General features: G+C 38.1%; 1 protein-coding gene across 3 annotated transcripts in view; it reads left to right on the top strand.

Moving 5' to 3' along the window:
- The window catches only part of KDM6A (lysine demethylase 6A), a 103,520-nt gene extending 85,068 nt beyond the window's left edge, over positions 1–18,452 (top strand). For all 3 annotated transcript variants that reach the window (XM_083437277.1, XM_083437276.1, XM_083437279.1), the window contains 8 exons: positions 568–642; positions 2,265–2,413; positions 6,462–6,576; positions 7,919–8,106; positions 9,414–9,555; positions 13,748–13,874; positions 15,884–16,054; positions 17,568–18,452. In XM_083437277.1, the coding sequence (XP_083293403.1) occupies positions 568–642; positions 2,265–2,413; positions 6,462–6,576; positions 7,919–8,106; positions 9,414–9,555; positions 13,748–13,874; positions 15,884–16,054; positions 17,568–17,597 (997 nt within the window). In that variant the 3' untranslated portion in view covers positions 17,598–18,452. The remainder of the gene's footprint in view (positions 1–567; positions 643–2,264; positions 2,414–6,461; positions 6,577–7,918; positions 8,107–9,413; positions 9,556–13,747; positions 13,875–15,883; positions 16,055–17,567) is intronic.
- Positions 18,453–19,493: the final 1,041 nt, after the last annotated feature.

Raw genomic sequence — 19,493 nt, 5'->3', positions numbered from 1 at the left:
GGTTTTCTCAGCCATATATATTTCCAGAACTACATTGATTTTTTTTTTATGTCTGGATACATATGTATTGTGTGTTTTGTATTCTTAATGTTTCCATTTCTAATCTTATATATGCATAACTCATGAATATATTTTCTATTTTACATTGCCCCCAGCACAGGCATGAGCAAACTTGTAGCCTTGTAGAATCTGTGTTGTTTTTTTACTAGAACCCCAAGATTCACCAATCAGTGAGGTGCAAAATAGTGGCAGGGTATAGTAGACAAACCCTTAGAATTAAGGAACAGGGTACCTAATAGCACATGCTCAGTCCAGTAATCTGATTTCAGTAACAAAATGGTTTCTCTCTTGAATTTTTTTTTAAATTGAATTACTAAATTTTTACAAATTGACTTCAAATTAAATAGTTACATTGTTTCATAGCCCTTTCACACAAAAATGCATTCCTAGCTCATGGTGATCACTTAGGTTTAAAATACACACAGGCTATGAAAGTCACATTTTAAGATGCTGGTTTAAAAAAAAAAGTTAAAATTTATAACTATTATTAATCTATTTATTTTATAGCTCTGGGAGGAGGAAAAAAGGACCTTTTAAAACTATCAAATTTGGGACCAACATTGATCTTTCAGATGACAAAAAGTAAGTAAATCTACATGTACATAGTCACCATAGGGGACTAAATCTTCTCAGGATACCAAACTTCGAATATTTTTTCCTGGATTGCATTACTAATTTAAATTTTACTGAGCTGCACCCCCTAGGTCAATAATATGGGGTGTTGACTGCTGTACCTTTATTTTATAAATTATCTTACCTAATTTATAAAATTTATAAATTAGGTAAGATAATTAATAGAACAGTGCTGGATTCGACAGCATCCTGAATCTAGCAAGTTCTGATTATTTTAGGTAGTGTTATGAATATGGTACACCAAGCTAGATGGACACAGATATGGAAAGGTCTTGAGGGTATGTGATCCAGAGCAAAGGAGACTGAACCCTTCCTGCTTCCTTTTCAGTTCATAACCCAGCAGCTGTATTTTTAATTAGCTACAGTTTCTGAGCAGGCTTCAGAAGCAGCCCCACATAAAATGCATTGTGGTGATCTACATGAGAGATTACCAGAACATGGATAACCATTGTGAGGTTATCTCTGCTCAGAAGAGGGACACAGTTAACACACTAGCCTCATCCAGTGAAAGGCACCCTATGACCAATACCACTGGACCTCTAGTGACAAGCATCCACAGACTGCATATCTGGTCCTTTTCACGAGTGCAGGACTATCCAGAACAGGTTGAACAGCACCTTCATGCGCAAATGAGCCATACTCTAAAATAATTTCTGTTTTAGCAGAATTGGGCTTCAGTTTACTAGACTATCCATTACTGATTCTGAACACTGATCTGACATGCTCACTGCCTCACCTGAGCCTAATGTAAAGAGGGGAGAAACATGGTGAGATTTAGTTCCAAAACTCTAGATTGCTGTGCTTCGTCCTGAGGTTATGGATATACAAAAGGAGTGTGAAGGTGCCTGATATGGGAAGGTTGTTCTGTGAAATTATCACTTTTCATCTTCCATGTATGTGGTGGATACTGTATTCTTTTCTTCCTTGGGGTCTACCAATATATTCGTTAAGGTGTAATCTCCAAACAGCTTTCTGCTCATGAAAGGTCCAGGTGAAAGACCTTGTGCATGCTTGTGTGTCAGCATCTCAGTGTTGGAGCCATGGCTCCTGTGGAGAATTGAGTGGTGTCCAGGGTGGCATCAGCTATGAAGGCTATGGTCCTAGAGATTGATTGGATTCGACATGATTTGATTTGATAGTCGCTTTATCTTTCCCAAGGCAAGCCAAAGCAACTTACAACCAAAGCTTTTGTAAGGTCTGGTGCAAGTTTTGCTGGGGGCCATCCAGTGCATTGGCTACCCACAGGAGTACCAAATGGATGTAGATGGAAGCAGAGCATGAGGCTTTCAGTGAAAGAAAGCAGTTGGATTTGTTAGTTCTCATAACCAGCAAACCACCATAATCATTCTGTGATCCTACGCATCCTATTGTGGCTGGGCGTTGGGTTTTTGTTCATGAAAAAGGCTTAATCAAGACAGTATAAATTAGTTATCTGATCCAGCATCCTAAAAGGGTCAATAGATTTTACTTGTGTACAAATATGAAGGGCTTTTTAGGGTAAATGTGTAAGTAATGTAATTGGTTTTTGCATCTCCAAATACCACATGGATTAATTTGCTGTTTTGCAACAGGTGGAAGCTACAGCTTCATGAACTTACAAAGCTTCCTGCTTTTGTGCGGGTGGTATCAGCAGGAAATCTCCTCAGTCATGTCGGTCATACAATCCTGGGAATGAATACAGTCCAGTTGTATATGAAGGTGCCAGGCAGCAGAACACCAGGTGAGTAATGTGGAGTGCTACATACTGACACAAAAAACCTCTTCATTTTTACCATTTCTGAATTGTTCTGTCTTCTTTTTGCAACTTTACTTTTCATTAATAATTCTGAATTATGCATTTATACATCCTATTGATTCTGAAGATTTTCTTAGTAGTGCTTGCAGCTACTTTCTTAGTGGCTCTTTGACTGCAATGATGACCATATAATATTAAAATCAATTTCAGTTTCCAACAAATGTAGCATAAGATCACTAATAAAACCCAACAATTAAAAAGCTGCCTTGGACTCCTGGGGGCGGGGGAAGGTGGAGTGTAAATGAAATCAGTAGTAATAAATGGATAAAAATCCATTCTTCTTGCTCTTGCTGCTCTGGCCACATGATGCAGCTCCTTAAGTTCCTATGATGACTTGCTGTCTGCTACAGGATACTTCACTAGCTTTTCTTCCTTAGTTTCTAATGTGGGGATCACTAACACAGCACCTTCATTTGCACCCACAGGAAGGAGCCCCAGACTCTGAGCTTTCCCTTCCTTTTCCTTAAGTCTAATCCTCTTAGAAAGATTGTTAGGAAGTAAAATGTCTGGATGCCCTTAGAAAATGAGTTAGACTGACTGCTGGCTTTCTCTTCCCATTTAGTGCAATTTCCCCATGTGCATTTAATTTTCTAATAGTCTGTGGAACCTTCTAGAAACCAGGAAGCATCTTTCCTGTGGCAGGTTCATCTGAGATCAGGTCCTTCCAATAATTTTTTCCCCTGCAAATACTACCACACAATAAATTCAGGTGGATGTTAAATAATCCACTCCCCAAATGGCAATTGCAGAATGTGAAAACTTTGCAAAGAGGCTTAGGCATGTCTCCTGCTGTGCAGGAAGTGATATCCAGGCACACATTAAGAATTCACTGCAAAGTTAACTTACCATACAGTGGTATACATGTCTACTTCAGATGTAAGTCTCTGTGTTTCATGGGACTTACTCTCAGGTAAGTGGGTGCCGATAGTTATGCTTTATTTCTTCATCAACAGTTTATATACTGCTTAATTGCATGGCAACCTAGGCTGTGGTTTAGTGTTGGAACTGGGGTAAATAAGGTTATTTTGCCTTTATTAGCTTTTGCTTCACAGTCAGGACCAGGAGGACATAGTCAACTTCCTGTGGTAAACCCAAGATTGTTGTGGGGTGGGGGGAAGCAGTGACTGCACTCCATTGCACTATGCCATGACGTGTTATGTTCCCCTGCCTCTTGACAGCCATTTTGTGACTGGCAGCAATAGCACTCTATAAAAATGTGCCTGCTGGTCTAAGAAGGTTGGCACCCCCTGTTCTAACGCCTCCATGGCCTTGAGTCACTTTATATCTGCCCTTGCATCCCAACATATCCCTTCACTTGTTCTGCACCATCACCCTCGGCCATTCAAATACCACCTGTTCCCCTCAGAATGGCTGCTGTTCCTTCCATGTTGCCTGTTATGCATGAAATTGCCTCCAATAGAATGTCTGTGATGCCACTTCTATTGCTTTCTTCAAATTCCTCCTCAAACCTCACCTTTTAAATGATGCTTTTGACACAACTCATTAGTCCCCATATCTAACTGCAGCTGAGAATAATTGCATATTCTTTCCCTATTTACCCAAGGCACCATTCCCCTCACTTCCTTAGTTTTATGGATGTTAACCCCCCTGAGATAGGGACCTACCACTTCGTTCTTTATAAACCGTCACGTGCATGTATGATACTATATAAAGAATAATAATACTTGTTCACTAAACGACATCAAAGTCACTCTTGGTCACCCTGATGAATTACCTTTACAGAGAGGAGGACAAGCAGAACTTGTAGTTGCTTCCTGATCTCTCTGTGGCTTTCAATATTAGTGACCTTGTTATCCTTTGGGACCAACTCCATGGAGTGGTAATTGGGTGCCCTGTGTTACAGTGGTTCCTTTCCCAGTTACAGGACCAAGTCCAGACAGTAGCATTGAGAGAGGGCTTTTCAGTCCTCTGGCAGTTATGCTTTGAGGTGCTGCATGGAACTATTTTATCCCCAATGCAGTTTAATATCTATATGAAGCCACTGGGAGCAGTTAATAGGATTTTTGTGGCAAGGGGCATTAGTACAGGCAGTGACCATTTTAGGAGCATTCAGTGTGCCATCACCAATGCGTAGGTCCTTTTGGACCTGGAAGAAGATGGGTCAGGGGCGCTTATGCGTGCCGATGCACGCAGAGGCCAGGAATGGGACCCCCACACGAAAAGGTCACTGCCTGTATGCTGATGATACTCAGCTCTATTTCCCCATAACATCAGAATCAGGAGAGGCCATATAGGAAGTGCACTGACGCCTAGACATAGTGGTGGGATGTAGGAGGGAAAATAAGCTCAGCTGGAATCTTGGTACAATGGAGGCACTATATGTGAGCAGTTTCTGTGTCTTAAGAAATTTGCCAATTGCCTGCCCTGGACAGGGTTGCACTCTCTTTGAAGGGGCAGGTACACAGACTGGGTGTGCTCCTGGATTCAGTTGTGTGTCCGGATGCCCAAGTAGCCACAGTGACTAGAAGCATGTTTTTCCAGCTATGCCTGGTACAGCAGCTACAGCCATTACTGGACCAGGAGAGCTTGACCACAGTAGTTCAGATGCAAGTGACTTGCAAGATTGGATTACTTCAATGTACACTATGCAGGGCTTAACCTGGAAACTACAATTAGTACAGAATGCTGCAGCATAGTTGCTGACAGGATTAAGACCCTGCCAACATATAAAATATCTGCTCTGAGATGTGCACTGGTTGCTGATTTGTTACTGGGCCAAATTCAAGTTGTTACTATTGGTATATAAAGCGCTTAAGAGCTTGGGATCCACTTACTTGCGGAATCACCTTACCCCATATGTACCTACTTGACTGTTTTGTTCTGCAGAACTGGCCACATAATAATTGTTCTGCACTTGTAAGAAATTGGTCTTTTAGTGTGGCAGCACCTACACTTCGGAACTCTCTACCTATTGACACCAGGCAGGCAGCTTCTCTGTAGTCCTTTTGGGGCCTTCTTAAAACATTTTTGTTTAGGCAAGCCTATCCAGGCACGTCAGTGTAGACATGTTTTAATCTCTTCTTACTTTAAAATGTTTTGATGTGTCTTTAACTTTTTTGTTAATTATTTTAATACTTGCATAAAACGCTTAGAGGTTTTATTACAATCAAGTGGTATATAAATTTTCTAAAGTAAGTAAATAAAATATAAATTCAGAGCTGCAGTTTAAATCCCAAAGCTTGCTTGGAACACGTGTGTCTCAGAACGTTATCTGATAAATAGCAAGGAGTATGTAATTGTCTCAATCCTCCTTACATTTGTAAAATGAATTGGTAATGGATGCATATTACTGCAGCTTTCATCAGAAGTTAACTATGCATCCAAGTTCCTACAATATTTTTTTGAAATATCCTCCTTCCAACTCTAAATTCTATGATTCGTATCCATTATTATATAACCTATGACTTGCTGAAATAATTAAAGTTTTAAAAGTACTAGAATCTGACAGCTCTGATTTCAGGCAGTTTTGAACATCCCATTTTTCACCTGGATGCTTAAGTGCATTGTGGCAGCTCAACTTCTGGTTTTCCTGCATGAGACTGGTTATCTACATCTATCTAGCTTCTGATTAGGTTTTTGACTGCAACTGTCTTCAATTAGATATTTTAATTTATAATTGATTTATGTTAGATGTCTTCAATATCAGATATGAAATGTGGGGTGTTAATTTGTAAATATAGTAAGTTAAACTGATGGAATAGTACCAGTCCTAGTCTGTTGCAGAACAGCAACCAAAAAATGTTACAACACCTTAAGAAGAGATAAAATCATATTCTGGTACATGAAATAATATATTGCTTATGAAATCATATGCCGCAATGAATTTGTTAATCTTTAAGGTATCACAGGACTCTTATCATTTTTGTTTGCATGTTATGCTCCATATTTTTATAGTGCCCTGCAAACATCAATCATCACTATTATTGTTTTGTTTTTTTCTTATTAATTTCAGGTCATCAAGAAAATAACAACTTTTGCTCAGTCAATATAAATATAGGTCCAGGTGACTGTGAATGGTTTGTTGTTCCAGAAAATTATTGGGGCGTCATGAATGACTTCTGTGAAAAGTACGTTCAGTATTTTCCATCGCCATATGCTGTGCTTCCAATTACTTCACAATCCACTCTGTCTCTAAACAGTGCTATTTGTGATGCTTATTTGGGAGGATATATTACTTTGGTTTGTCCTAGTACAGGGGTTGTCATTGTGGTGTCTGTGGACATCAGTGTGCCCGCCAGTATTTCCTATGGTGCCTGCAAAAAGGCTCAGCAAATATCCTCTCAAAAATCCACAACACACAAAAGACTGTTTGCAGTGGCTCAGCTTCTTCTACGCTGCACATGCCCCCTTAAACATGCACACATTTCATTGGCTGCCCACCCTTCCTTCCATTCTAAACAGAAGCGGAGGTACCAAAAGCTTCTCTCTGTGAACAAGCATGCAATGGTTCCCCCTCATTGATGGCTTTTTTGTGGGGAGGGGCAAACCTGGACTTTTGTGTGGTCCTAACTCTTTTTATTCCCTTTTGGATGTGGTAGCCATTATAGCATGTTCTCATGGAGACCATTTTGCTTTATACCACGCCCCACACCTTTTAGCCACTTTGTGACTGGCACCCACAGCACTTTTTAACAATTCTAAATATGCACACTGGCCCAAATACGTTAGCAACTCTTGTCCTAATATATTACTTTTTCATCTCTCTCTTCTGACACCTTCCATATGTTATGGTGTAACAGCAATATTGATGTGGAAATGTAGATATGCATTGTTGCAGCTAGGATCTAAAGAACCGCTGCAAGTTCCAACCCATCATCCCCAGTCAGCAGGACCAATAGTCGGGGATGATGGGAGTTGTCATCTAACAACATCTGGATGACAAGTTTCCCATCCCTGGGCTAGCCTGAGAGCTTTTGGGCTTGTGTTTCTTCAAGAGGGTTTTTTCAATCTGCATGGCAAACTTTTAGATAGAAAGGGTTATATGTGATTTGGTAAGAGGGTCTGCTGTTCAAAGAAAAAGACACAAAAGTCCTATCCCTTGGACATCCCTAAAACTAGCAGTTGTGAATAAGCCCAGTGATTGTAGCAGATATTCTGTCACAACTAAAGTGGGTATTACTGAAGCTGTATTCCCTGGAAGCAGCAATGTGCTTTTAAAAAAATAGTACTTAGTGCAATAAATCCCCTGATTTAGTTAGTAAGTTCTGCAAACATTAGGATGTAGCAGTTCACTTTGGCTTGGAGGTGTTCACTAAAGTGAAAGTTTCCTGTTTGAGCAAACTTACCTCTTAAGATTATTTATAAGAAATCTTTTGTCCTTTTGTGTACAGCATTTTGGATTGATATGTTTTTGATGTATATAGAATATTTCTATTGATAAATATTTATATTCATCTTTTCCTGTTTCAGAAACAATATGAATTTTCTTTTGGGCTCTTGGTGGCCTAATTTGGAAGATTTGTATGAAGCCAATGTCCCAGTATATAGATTTATTCAGAGACCTGGAGATTTGGTGTGGATAAATGCTGGGACTGTACATTGGGTTCAAGCTATTGGCTGGTGTAACAATATTGCCTGGAATGTTGGCCCTCTTACAGGTATGATGATGTGTCTTTACAGTTACACAAATACTTCATAAAAGCACTGACACAGCTTTCAACAGACCACCCACATTTTTCAAAATAAGAAGCCCTTAGACTGTGTGATTTTGCAGAGGGCATGAACTAGAATAATGCATATGACAATTCCAGATCCTAACAATCATTCTGAAAAAAATCCAGAGGAAATACAGACTTTTCTGAGATCAGCTCTCCAGCATAATTTTACATCAAAAGTAACTGTAACAAAACAAATTTTGATTAATTTATTTATAGTCAAATATATATGTAGGAGTCTGTGGATGGAATAACATGAGATGATTTGTCCGCATTTAGATAATATTTCAATTTAATACGACTAGTAAGAATAAGCTTTCTGCCTGTGCAACCCCTTTGCTCCCCCTTCATGGCAGGAACAGTCCAGGAAGTTGTCGGTTAACTATAGTGTCTCATTTTGACTGAACCAGGAAGCTGCTTACCAGCTTTGGAACAAGCTAGGGAATTCCTCCATGGCTTGAAGTTGGCTTGGTATCCTTTCTTTTTCCAAAACTGGTAACCATATTCCCCAGACGAAACAGGAAACTATCGTTGATTAGAGGCTTCCAGGTTTAATCACACCCTGTACCCTGCATGTGTGAAGAAAGGACATTCATTTTTCCGCTTATTAAGACCTGGTAGGATTGTATGAAGTAGCAAAGTCAGATGTCATATTCCCTCTTTGTGAATATGCTGTGTGCACACATGCCTTCTCCCTTTACACATTGCCATCCATCATCCATCCTGATTCCTCAGACTATGGCTTGCTGTGATGTCCGAATTGGCAAAAGCGCTTCTTGCAGACCAATACTGAAAGGTGATTTAAAGCCTAGGTTGGTGAGGTTTGCTGTTTTGGATACCAGAGGAGGAGGATAGATGTACGGCTTTTTCTAATCTCCCAAGTCATAGTTTGGAGAATGTGATATCTGAATGAAGCCACAAATTGTCAATATCTGAGGCAATTAAAAACATTTTTTGTTCTGCAGGAATATGATTTCTTTACAAAAGGCTACACTTAAGAGACAAGGAAATTTCAGTTTGGTTCTTTTATCTGTTGCTAAAGAAAGAACTGCCATTATCATATTTCTCCCCTGTTTTCTATTTCGGTGTTGCATACACAAAGAAAAAGTCTACCAAAATCATTTATTTTGGAAACTGCTCAGAGGTTTTGAATGTGACTGTATATATTTTTTTTCTTAATTGAGAATAACTACAGTGGTATTTTCGTATCTAATTGGTACCCTTATTTTTCTCTCTTTGTTTTATTGCAGCCTGTCAATATAAATTGGCTGTAGAACGGTACGAGTGGAATAAATTGCAGAGTGTGAAGTCAATAGTACCTATGGTTCATCTTTCTTGGAACATAGCACGGAATATCAAAGTCTCAGATCCAAAGCTTTTTGAAATGATCAAGTATGTACATTTTAAATCACTATGCTTGTTAATTCGGAGTGTGGTAGTCAACTAACTTTTACTTGAAGTACACCCATTGAAATTAATGACTTTGACTACTTTAGGTCCATTAATTTTAATTAGTCTACTCTAAGTAAATGTTAGTTGTATTCAACACAGAGTTATTACCTTAATTTACTGATTGATACAAAGGTACAAAGAACAGAGTTCTTGGTGAAGCAAACTAGCTATATCCAATGGATAGATATATTTTTTTTTAAAATGGCATGTCCCAGTGGTGGAAAATGTGCTGTAAGTTGCAGGCCCTGAGTCTTCACCCGATCACTTGGAGGCTATTTCTGAGCATTAGTTTGATAAGACAACATGTTAATGATAACTCTGCCTTTGCTGCTAAATTAAATATATGTTTTGTTTTTTAAATATTAAGCATCTTTCTGAATGAATAATGCAACCAAAGTACAACTTGCAATAAAATGTTAAATAAACATGGCACCCTTCATTCCCACCATTTTACATACATTTTAGTTGTAAACAAACCACACAGTTGCTTTTATATAAAAAGGTGACACATCCACACCAGTAGCAAAAGCCCCCGAAAAAAACAAACAAACAAAAATGTTCTGGCCAACAGCAAGCATACTACACTCTAGTGGCTGTGAGCAGCATTGCAGTGTAGAAACACCCACTGAACCGACACCAGCTTTCCCTTTTAGCTGAAAGACTAGAAATGACTGCAGTCTCCCCACCCCCACCCCCTTTGGCTTTCACTGTTCTGATTTTATGTTCTGTATGTGAATAGCTGTAAGAAAAATCCTGTGGGTCTGTAAGTCAGCTGGTTGGGATGGCCATTCGCAGGGGCAGGGTGTCTAATGTTTTATTTGGCTTCTAACTAGAAGCAGTAGGTACTCTCTTCTCAGTCCCAGTAGGATTGTAGAATGCGTGGTACTGTTTTCTCCACTCTTTCCAAACTGTCCTGGCTATAGAGCTTGGTGACAGGTTGTGAAGTTTCTGCTGATCCTCCTCAGGTGACAGACTGGTGCGGATGCTTTTCACTCCTTCTCCGTCCCCTCCTTACATGAAGGCATTTCTCTCCCTCCGTCTCTCTCCCCCCCCCCCCCCAATGTTATGTTGGGAATTAGAAGAAAGGAATAAAAAGGGGGAGAAAGTTACCAGTTAACTTGCCAAAAATGAGAGGGACAGACAGAGATTTCAGTGTACAACTCAATAAAATTGCCTATCCCTAATATAGCATACTGTGTTCACATTTTCAGGATATTATTGAATAAATTAAATATGACTCAAAACATGTTTTCATGTAGTTATCAGCAATGACATTGGTGCAGTAAAAAAAAAAGTTGCATTTGGAAGACAACTTAAGCATTCTAAAAGAGCCTATAATTAAAATGCAACCTAACATTATTCTAAAAGAAATAAAAAGGAGACAGGGCAGATAATGGGGTAGCGTTCAAAGAGGGAGGAACCTGAAGTTTGGAAGAAACCAAGTGCAGTACAAAAAAGGCAAGCTGGAAATAAAAGCTAACAACAGGGATGTCAGGAAAAGTGAAGTGGCCTCTTATAAGTACACAACACCAAAAGGTGGTTCTAGGAAGATCATTCTAGTAAATATTTCATGCAGCAATTGGGATCCAATGTTAAAAAGATTATAACAGGAAATCAGGGGTCCTGTTGGTTATTTAGAAGGCTTGTGGAGGGAGAATAGGATTGAGGGTGAAGCCTCTGTCAGGAAGTATCTACCAGCCAGGATCCTAAACAGCCACTCAGTCTGCTTTGTTGTGGCCTTTCTCTAACATTCTGTGACTGGCATGGATTTCTCTTCATAGATGTGTGTATAATCAGGCATGTATCACTTAACCAAATAGATGGGGCACACAAACATTAATTCAGCCTACTGTACACTGTTGGTAGTCAGAGCAAATACCAGAGCATATCAGTTGCCAGAACCCAGTAAGCCATTAACTACACTGTTCTTTTAATCTGAAACAAAGATTTGTTACTTTCCAAGTTCCCCAACTGTCAGGACAGACAAGCAGACCTCGAGGTCAAGGGTTGGTAATGTCCTAACACAAATTATTGTATCTCATAGAATCTTCTGTCATTAAACATTGAGGAACTCAACTAAGTAGCTCTCATCTGTGCTGAGCATAAATTCTTCACTGTTGTAATACTTTGGGCATCAGAGAAATAGATGGGGGCAGAACAGAATGAACAATAGAGAGAAGAATAGGAAATGATTGCACTGAAATAAAGACATGAGCAATAATTCTCCATTTCTGCCTCAAGAGAAAGATATGTTAGCTGATGGTGTTGACCTTTCTTAGCTGTAATTTCCAATCACATTTGCCTGCTCCCTGGCCCCATCAGCCTGTATTATAAATGGTTTTAATGTCATACAGGAGTGGTTGGGTTTCAGGTGCTTTTTGTTAAGATTTTTATTTTTTAATTGAGTCTATAGAATGAAAGTAACTTTTGACAAATTATAAAAAGGGGGGAAAACTTGGGGTGATATTTCTGTTAAGTAGAATGTGCAGAAACACAACACTAAGAGGGCATACATTTTTAGATATTGAATAACAGCTCAAAGGTAGCACATTAAATATTGTCAAGGGATTAATAAGTATCAAACTGAGATTAGTATATTGAAAATAGTGTTGATTAGATGCTATTGTGTCATACAATTAAAGTCCTATTCTTTTCTAAGGCACGACTGATTTTTTTTCTTTTTTGTCAGCAATGATTTGAAATATGATTGGTGGGAGAGAATTTGAGTTGTGATGGAGCCCAGCATTATTTGAATCATAGAGCTGTAGTGTTGGAAGGGACCCTGAGGGTCATCTTGGACAGCCCCCTGCAATGCAGGGATATAATACCATTTATCACTGATATTCCATTGGCAATTAAACTTTTAAAAAGTTTTTAGTAATGGGTCAGTTTGACCTAAGGAAGATTAAAACACAAACACTTTGAAAAGCCTTACCAATGTGAAGGGAGCCCTGATTCTGTTTATGCCATCTTAGTTTAATACACCCACCATTGGAAAACCAGTCATGCTTTCTTGCTTCTCTCATTAGAGTGCCTTTAGGCTCTGGAGTCCGTGGCTCCCATACTTTTCCAGGGCTTCTGAGTCAAATAACTTTTGAACGTGGGGGCCCTGGAGAACTATGTTTCCAAAGGTTCTTTGCACCCAATATACTGCTGCTGGTGCTTTCTTATTGGCACCCTAAAAGACTGATGGAGACAGAAAGAGGCCTTGAAGATGCCCCTATCCCACTGTTAGGGGCAGGGGAATTTTGGGGGAGAATTGATAGGGATCCCCCCCCCCCAGTCTTCTTGCATGTACTCATAAGACTTGTGGTATTTTGAACACTTTCGAGGAAAGTGCAAAAACTAAGTCTAAAACCAGTAAGAGACAGAAGGAACTTTACCTATCTTTAGCTGTCAAGTAAACACGCTTCACTTAATTATATTGCACCATAACCACATCAAATGGGAAAGATACCTAGGGCAAGTTATTATAAACACCCATTTTAAGATCATCCATTGGTTGCAGAGGACATCCCCCCAAAATCAACATAATTTATAAATGAATATTTGGTTGTTAGAAATGCACACTGTCAGATTGTATATTTAATTTATGAGTTGCCTTGAAGTTCATATTTACTGGCTTCAAGTCCTACAAATAGTTATACAAATAACAAAGAATGGTGTGAGATTTGATGCATTAAGAATGCTGCAAAATAATATAATGAAGGTGCCTTTAAAAAATTGTATGTTTGATAGTTCATTTTTTGTTAGTTGTGAGGACAATACTCAGTATTGTTGGATAGCCACTATTTCTAACATTAGTTATTTAAGGTGTTGGAAATAGAATGAATAGACAAACTAATAGATATGGTTTGTAAGGGGAAATTATGTGTATTAATTCTTTTTTCTAAATGACATCCTTTTATGTATTGGGATTATTATTTTGAACAGTAAATATGTGTGTATTTTAACAATAAAAATGGAAAAATGTTTCTGTGATGCCACTGGTGTACTCCTATATCCCACAGGAGAGGCAGTCGTTTGGCCTTTCATAGTAGCAAAGTTTTAAAAACAATAAAATTCAAACAACAAATTCATAAAATAGTGTTAAAATGAATAATCATTTGAATTATTCTAATATCTGTTGCAGGTATTGCCTGTTGAGAACTCTCAAGCAGTGTCAAACTTTGAGGGAAGCTCTAATTGCTGCAGGAAAGGAGATTGTTTGGCATGAGAGAACAAAGGAAGAACCAGCTCATTACTGTAGCATATGTGAGGTGAGTAAATATGTATGTGCTGTGGGTTAATATTTGCCTACAGTTTTAAAATCTGATTTCTGTCTTAATCTCTTAGACCTTTCCCAATTGTTTGCACTTCAGTGGTAAAGTATCCCACTCCTCTTCTTTTGTGAATGGCATCTTTAGCTCATTTGAATCAGTCAAAACCATTCCGCAGAGTAGCCATGCAGCTGATACTGGGAAACACTAAAAATCTTTCTCCTTTAGAGATGCAATCCCAGAACTGCAAGTGCGTTGTGGATCACTTGCACAGCAAGGGAAGCTAAGGGATGGATAGTGGCTAACAGAAAGTTTTAGACTGTGCAAGTTCTTGGTTTGAAGGAGGAGAATGCCAGATTAGAACATGTCTCTAGTTTCCCTCATCACAGAGATAGTAAGAAAGGTGTATACTTGTAGTGGACGAAATTATCACACTCTGAATTTCTGGGCAATTGACACTTCTTGGATTTCTTCTGGCTCCAGAAGCAAAGGTGTGGCTGCATGTGTATATAACTGGGTTTTATTCAGACTAAGTTAGTTGAACTTTGATTTTGGTGGAACACAAGTCAAGTCATGACTAACTTGCCTCACTGATTTCAGAAGGAATTGAGGCAACTGACAGGTCTAGTTTGATATAATGCTAAATCCTAATTTGCTTAACAAACTGGCCTGGTTCACCCAACTCTGACAAACATGCAGGATCCTGTCATTCCTCCCTGGTTCTTTTTGCTCTACACTGAGCTTAGCTTGTCTTTCAAACTTGTAGCCATGGCTTAAACATGATCCCAACTTGTGGTTAATGAATAGAAAGCTTAACCATGAGCCTAGGTTCAGGCTACATGTTAAGCCAACACTTGGTTTAGCTCATTGTGGTGAAGGAGCAAAAATGACCAAGGAGGAGCTAAGCAGCTGTGACCCCACACATTTGCACAGTCCCAGTAGGCCATAGTTCACCTTACACTGCCTTGTGAACCAGGCCAATGATTTAACCACAAGTTTTCCAACAGATGATCAAACAAACCATGGGTTATTTCTCCAGAATTTGACTTTCCTTCCAGCTAATCCCATATTGCATATTGCTTAGTGAGCACATGAGGTGAAGTAATCAAACAAACCATAGTTAAGGAAAGGTGCTAGGTTTACACGTAATGCCTAGACATAGTTAAAGGAAAGGCTTTCAAAGCATGGCTTCAGATTGCGGTTTGTTGGCAGTAGGCAAACCAGAGGTAGGTAAGCTGCTGGGCAGGGTTCAAATGATTTTTTTTAAACCCACTGTTTAATAAAACATACTTTAAGAAACCAAGGCTCATTATGTGCAAACCAAGTCCCTGTCTTGATCTACTCTATTGATTTATTTGGTCTGGCTTTACTTTATCCATAGTAGTACTAGTGTTGTTTGTTTTTTACATAGGTCTATTTCAAGTTACCAGACTATTGGCATCTCCCTTTAAGAGGAGAGGCAGTCTTTTAATTTCCTGACCTGCCTTATACTCTACTATTGCTCTTTGTGCCTTCAGTATCAAAGAAAGATCTTTAGACTGACCTGTGAGGGTTTCTTCACCTCCAATACAAAGTGTAATATGGGTTTTATTATGTGAAGGCTATCAGTAGAATTTATTCTTCTGAAATATGCTGGGTCCTGATAGCAAGATGTTCTTACTTCCCATTGTACAATATATTATCAATGGTCAAATATTTATATAGGGTTTGAAAACTTAGAACTTGCTCCACACATAAAATAGCATGTCATTTCATTGCTGGGAGCAGCCCATAAGCTCGACTTTGGGTGGACTTTGGCTACTAGATTTCAAAAGAGCTATGCTGTTTCATTCAGAATTACCTCCTTAATTTCCTGCTGCCACTACCCAGCCAAGTCTCAACACTGTTTTTGCCATTCTAGCTCAGTTGCCTATATAATATATGCGATGCCAAATTAAGTCCAGGTCTAGCTCTGCTGTCACATTCATATTCTGCTACAGCTTAGTTTTGCTTCCTTTTTGTATCCACAGGTGGAAGTCTTCAATTTGCTTTTTGTCACAAATGAGAGTAATTGTCGAAAAACCTATGTCGTACATTGCCTAGACTGTGCACGAAAGATATGTGGGAATCTGGAAAACTTTGTGGTGCTAGAACAGTACAAAATGGAGGATCTGATGCAAATCTATGACCAATTTACATTAGTAAGTAAAACTGTATTTGTGAGGCAGTACTTTATTAATATATGCCAACAGTTTGAACATACTGGTTGTGCTATTCTTGTGTAACTATATGTTCTACTTGCTACAAGGAAAAAACTTGTGCCATTTAGGCAATCACTTATTATATATAATATAATTAGAACTTCAGGAGAATCTTGGGTTATGTTAATTTATTTCATTGATTTACTACTAAGCAAAATCTTGGGAGCAACTACATTGCATTAATTTTGCTAGAATATCAGATGTAAAGCATGTGGAATCCTTCATTTGCAACTGATGAGGTATCAGAATAAGCAAATATGTATTATTTATTTATTAATAAAAATATGTATGTACTGCTATATCACAAAAATATCAAAGCAGTTTACAACATTAAAAAGATAAAAACCATACAATAAAAGCACAAACAAATTAGAAACAATTTAAAAGCAAAACACTTAAAAGCAAGTGTCAATAAACCATTGTGGGAGATGTACTCTTAATTGCTTCCATAGGCCTGGTGGAATAAATAAGATTTCAAGTTGGCACAAAAGGTGCCCGCTGGATCTCCATTGGCTGAGGATGCCACAGGACTGGGCCAGTGACACTAAAGTCTCTGTTTCTCTTTGTTGTCAAATGAGCCTCACCAACTCAGGGGATAACCAGCAATGCTCCAGCAGATGATCTTGGTTGACTGAGCTGGGATTCAAAGGTTCATGTTATCCCTGAGCTACCCTGGCCCTAAGTTGTTCAGGGCTTTGTAAATTAATACAAGAACCTTGAACTGAAAAAGGCCTCCGCACTCGCCCTGACAACACTGGTTCAGTGACATGGATTGAAGAAGTGTATTTGTTATTGGGAAGGAATAATTTTTAACCTGCTCACTTAGAGTTCCTAAGTTGAAATGTGTCGTGTTGGGAAGGGAAAGCATATGAGCAGGTTGGAAGTTGCTTACTGACCTTACTTGGCATGGATTGGGTTGGAAGAGAACACTAAAATGAAAAACAAGGACTCCAGTGCTACTTCTAGTTGGATGGGCTTGGATCATATATCATTCCTCTGTTCATGTCAGGGTAGGGGCCACTGTAGCCCAATGTACCTTATTCCAACCTATCCAAAAAGTTAGCCAACCCCAAGAGCAGATATTCATGGACTGTAGAGGGAAGGAGAGATGGGGAAGGCATGTTCTACAAATGCTCTTCTCATTCACTGAAAGTTTGGGTCCATACCATTGTGTGATGGTGAGAATTTGCAGAATGCGTGCCTTTGAGGGAGCTAAAGAATAAGGGTAAACTGAAGCTTGTCAATAAAACTTGGAAACCCTTTGAATAAGGGGAGTCTTAAGCAATCTTCTGTGTGAAATGTTCAGAAAATAGTATTTCAGCATCCAGATACATAAAGAAGCAAACAATGAACCAGTTCACTTCCGCTCTGGACTGAACAGTAATGCTTTCTAAAGACACGTTCAGTAAATACAACTTTTTAAAAGGTTATGTATTGTGTTATCTCTTTTCAGGCACCTCCATTGCCATCATCTTCATCTTGACATTTTTCCAAGGACATTTACATAAAAACTTTTCTGATATTCAGGAAGTGACCCAGTTCTGCACCACTGATTTTTGTAGCGATCCCATAAGGCTGCTGGCTGAAAGCTGTGTCTATGCAACCTTCCAAGTGCGGAGTGTCAACCAACTGGACAGGAGAGAGCACAGCTCCTATTCCAGAATTTGAAATATAGAAAGCTCATTCAGCTGATTTTTTAAAAAAGAAAATTCCACGTTTTGTATATATCTGACAAAACTGGCAACATTATACAGACTACTGACTTGAAGACCACCTCTTTTGTATTTCTCTGTTTCTGGGCTGATGAATTGGTTTCATCTATTTTTCCTCCCTTCAGAGTTTTCTCTTGGAAAGTACTAGCATAGCTGGTCATTTCTTTGTAAGGTAGTTAGAATTTTAAGTCTTTCTTTGGGCTACACTTTTTTTTTTTAATGTGAAAGGTTAGGTGATACTCTTTTTTTTTTTTTTTTTTTTACTGCTTTTATGTTATTCTGTCTTGTTTTGAAACCATGATGGTTACTTTTTGTTTCCTAAATGAAATTTTAAAAAATTAACAGCCAAGTCACAAAGATAAATGGGTTGCACATAGACTAAAGAATAAACTTCAGATTTGTGATTTTGTTTCTAATCTTGATGTAAATTTACACTATTTATAAATACATATTTATTGCTTGAAAATATTTGTGAATGGAATGCTGTTATTTTTTCCAGATTACCTGCCATTGAAATTTTAAGGAGTTCTGTAATTTCAAACACTACTCCTATTACATTTTCTATATGTACATAAAACTGCTTAGCATTGTACAGAAACTTTTATTAAAATTGTTTAATGTTTAAAGTTTTTGTATTGTTTGAGTTTTAAAAAGAATTTATGTACATTGCCCCGTTTTTGTTAATTTTTTTGAATCTGGTTATATATATTTTATATATACTCTTGTGCGTGTGTGTATATATATAATATATATAGAAAACTGAATATAAATATATGTATAAAAATTAGAGCCTAAATTTTTCTCGTTTTAAGTTTTACATCTATGGTAGATTTGAGGTGTCTACTGTAAAGTATTGCTTACAAAAGTATGAATATTTTTAAAAAATATATATGGTATGTATCCTCAAGATATGATATGTCCTTCAGACTGGTTTATTGTTAAATTGCACTTCTTGCAATTACAGACAAATATAGCTGATGCCAAATCGTAGTAGTAAGAAATGAGAAATAGCCTACCTAGCTAACAGCTCAAAAATAGTAGCATTTTGAAGATTAACTCTAGACACCTTGAAATTTAGCAAGGTATGATCAAGTAAAATAGAATTTTGATGAGACTGATATCTGAGAAGATGACCAAAAAAAGATTTGTACATTCCAGTTGCTTTTTTGAGCAAGTGTAAGGCTATATTGTCTTAAGTACAAATCATGTTCTATTACTGCTTATTTTGTAATTCAAATTCAATTGTAAATTTTAAAGACATTATAATCCTTTAGGGCATCTTATCTGTTTACAGTTTAAAGTTAATAATAGCATTTTATTTTATTAATTTGCTTCCATACTTTCTTAACTGTTACATGGAAACACATTAAATCTAAATCCAAGATCTTTATTCATCCCAGTGGATTAGTTTACTGATTCATAAAGTTCTGCATCAAGTGCACTGATAATTGCAGCTTCCTAACTGTGGTATTTGATGTTGCTGAAACAAAGCACCCCCTCCTTTTTACATTAACAGTTTTTAAATGCTTCTCTTTAGTTAAAAGGATGAGCAGCATTTTCCCAAACCAGAATTTTGTTGAAAGCCAGAGTTTACATACGTTGATGTATCAGATACAATTACTTTAATATGAACACCAGCTTGGAACATTTCGGGGAATAGAACAGAA

Source organism: Podarcis tiliguerta (assembly GCF_965153285.1).
Source record: "Podarcis tiliguerta genome assembly, chromosome: 4".
NCBI lineage: Eukaryota > Metazoa > Chordata > Lepidosauria > Squamata > Lacertidae > Podarcis > Podarcis tiliguerta.
Note: the sequence above shows the minus strand (reverse complement) of the source record. Positions and strands in the feature narration are given on the sequence as shown.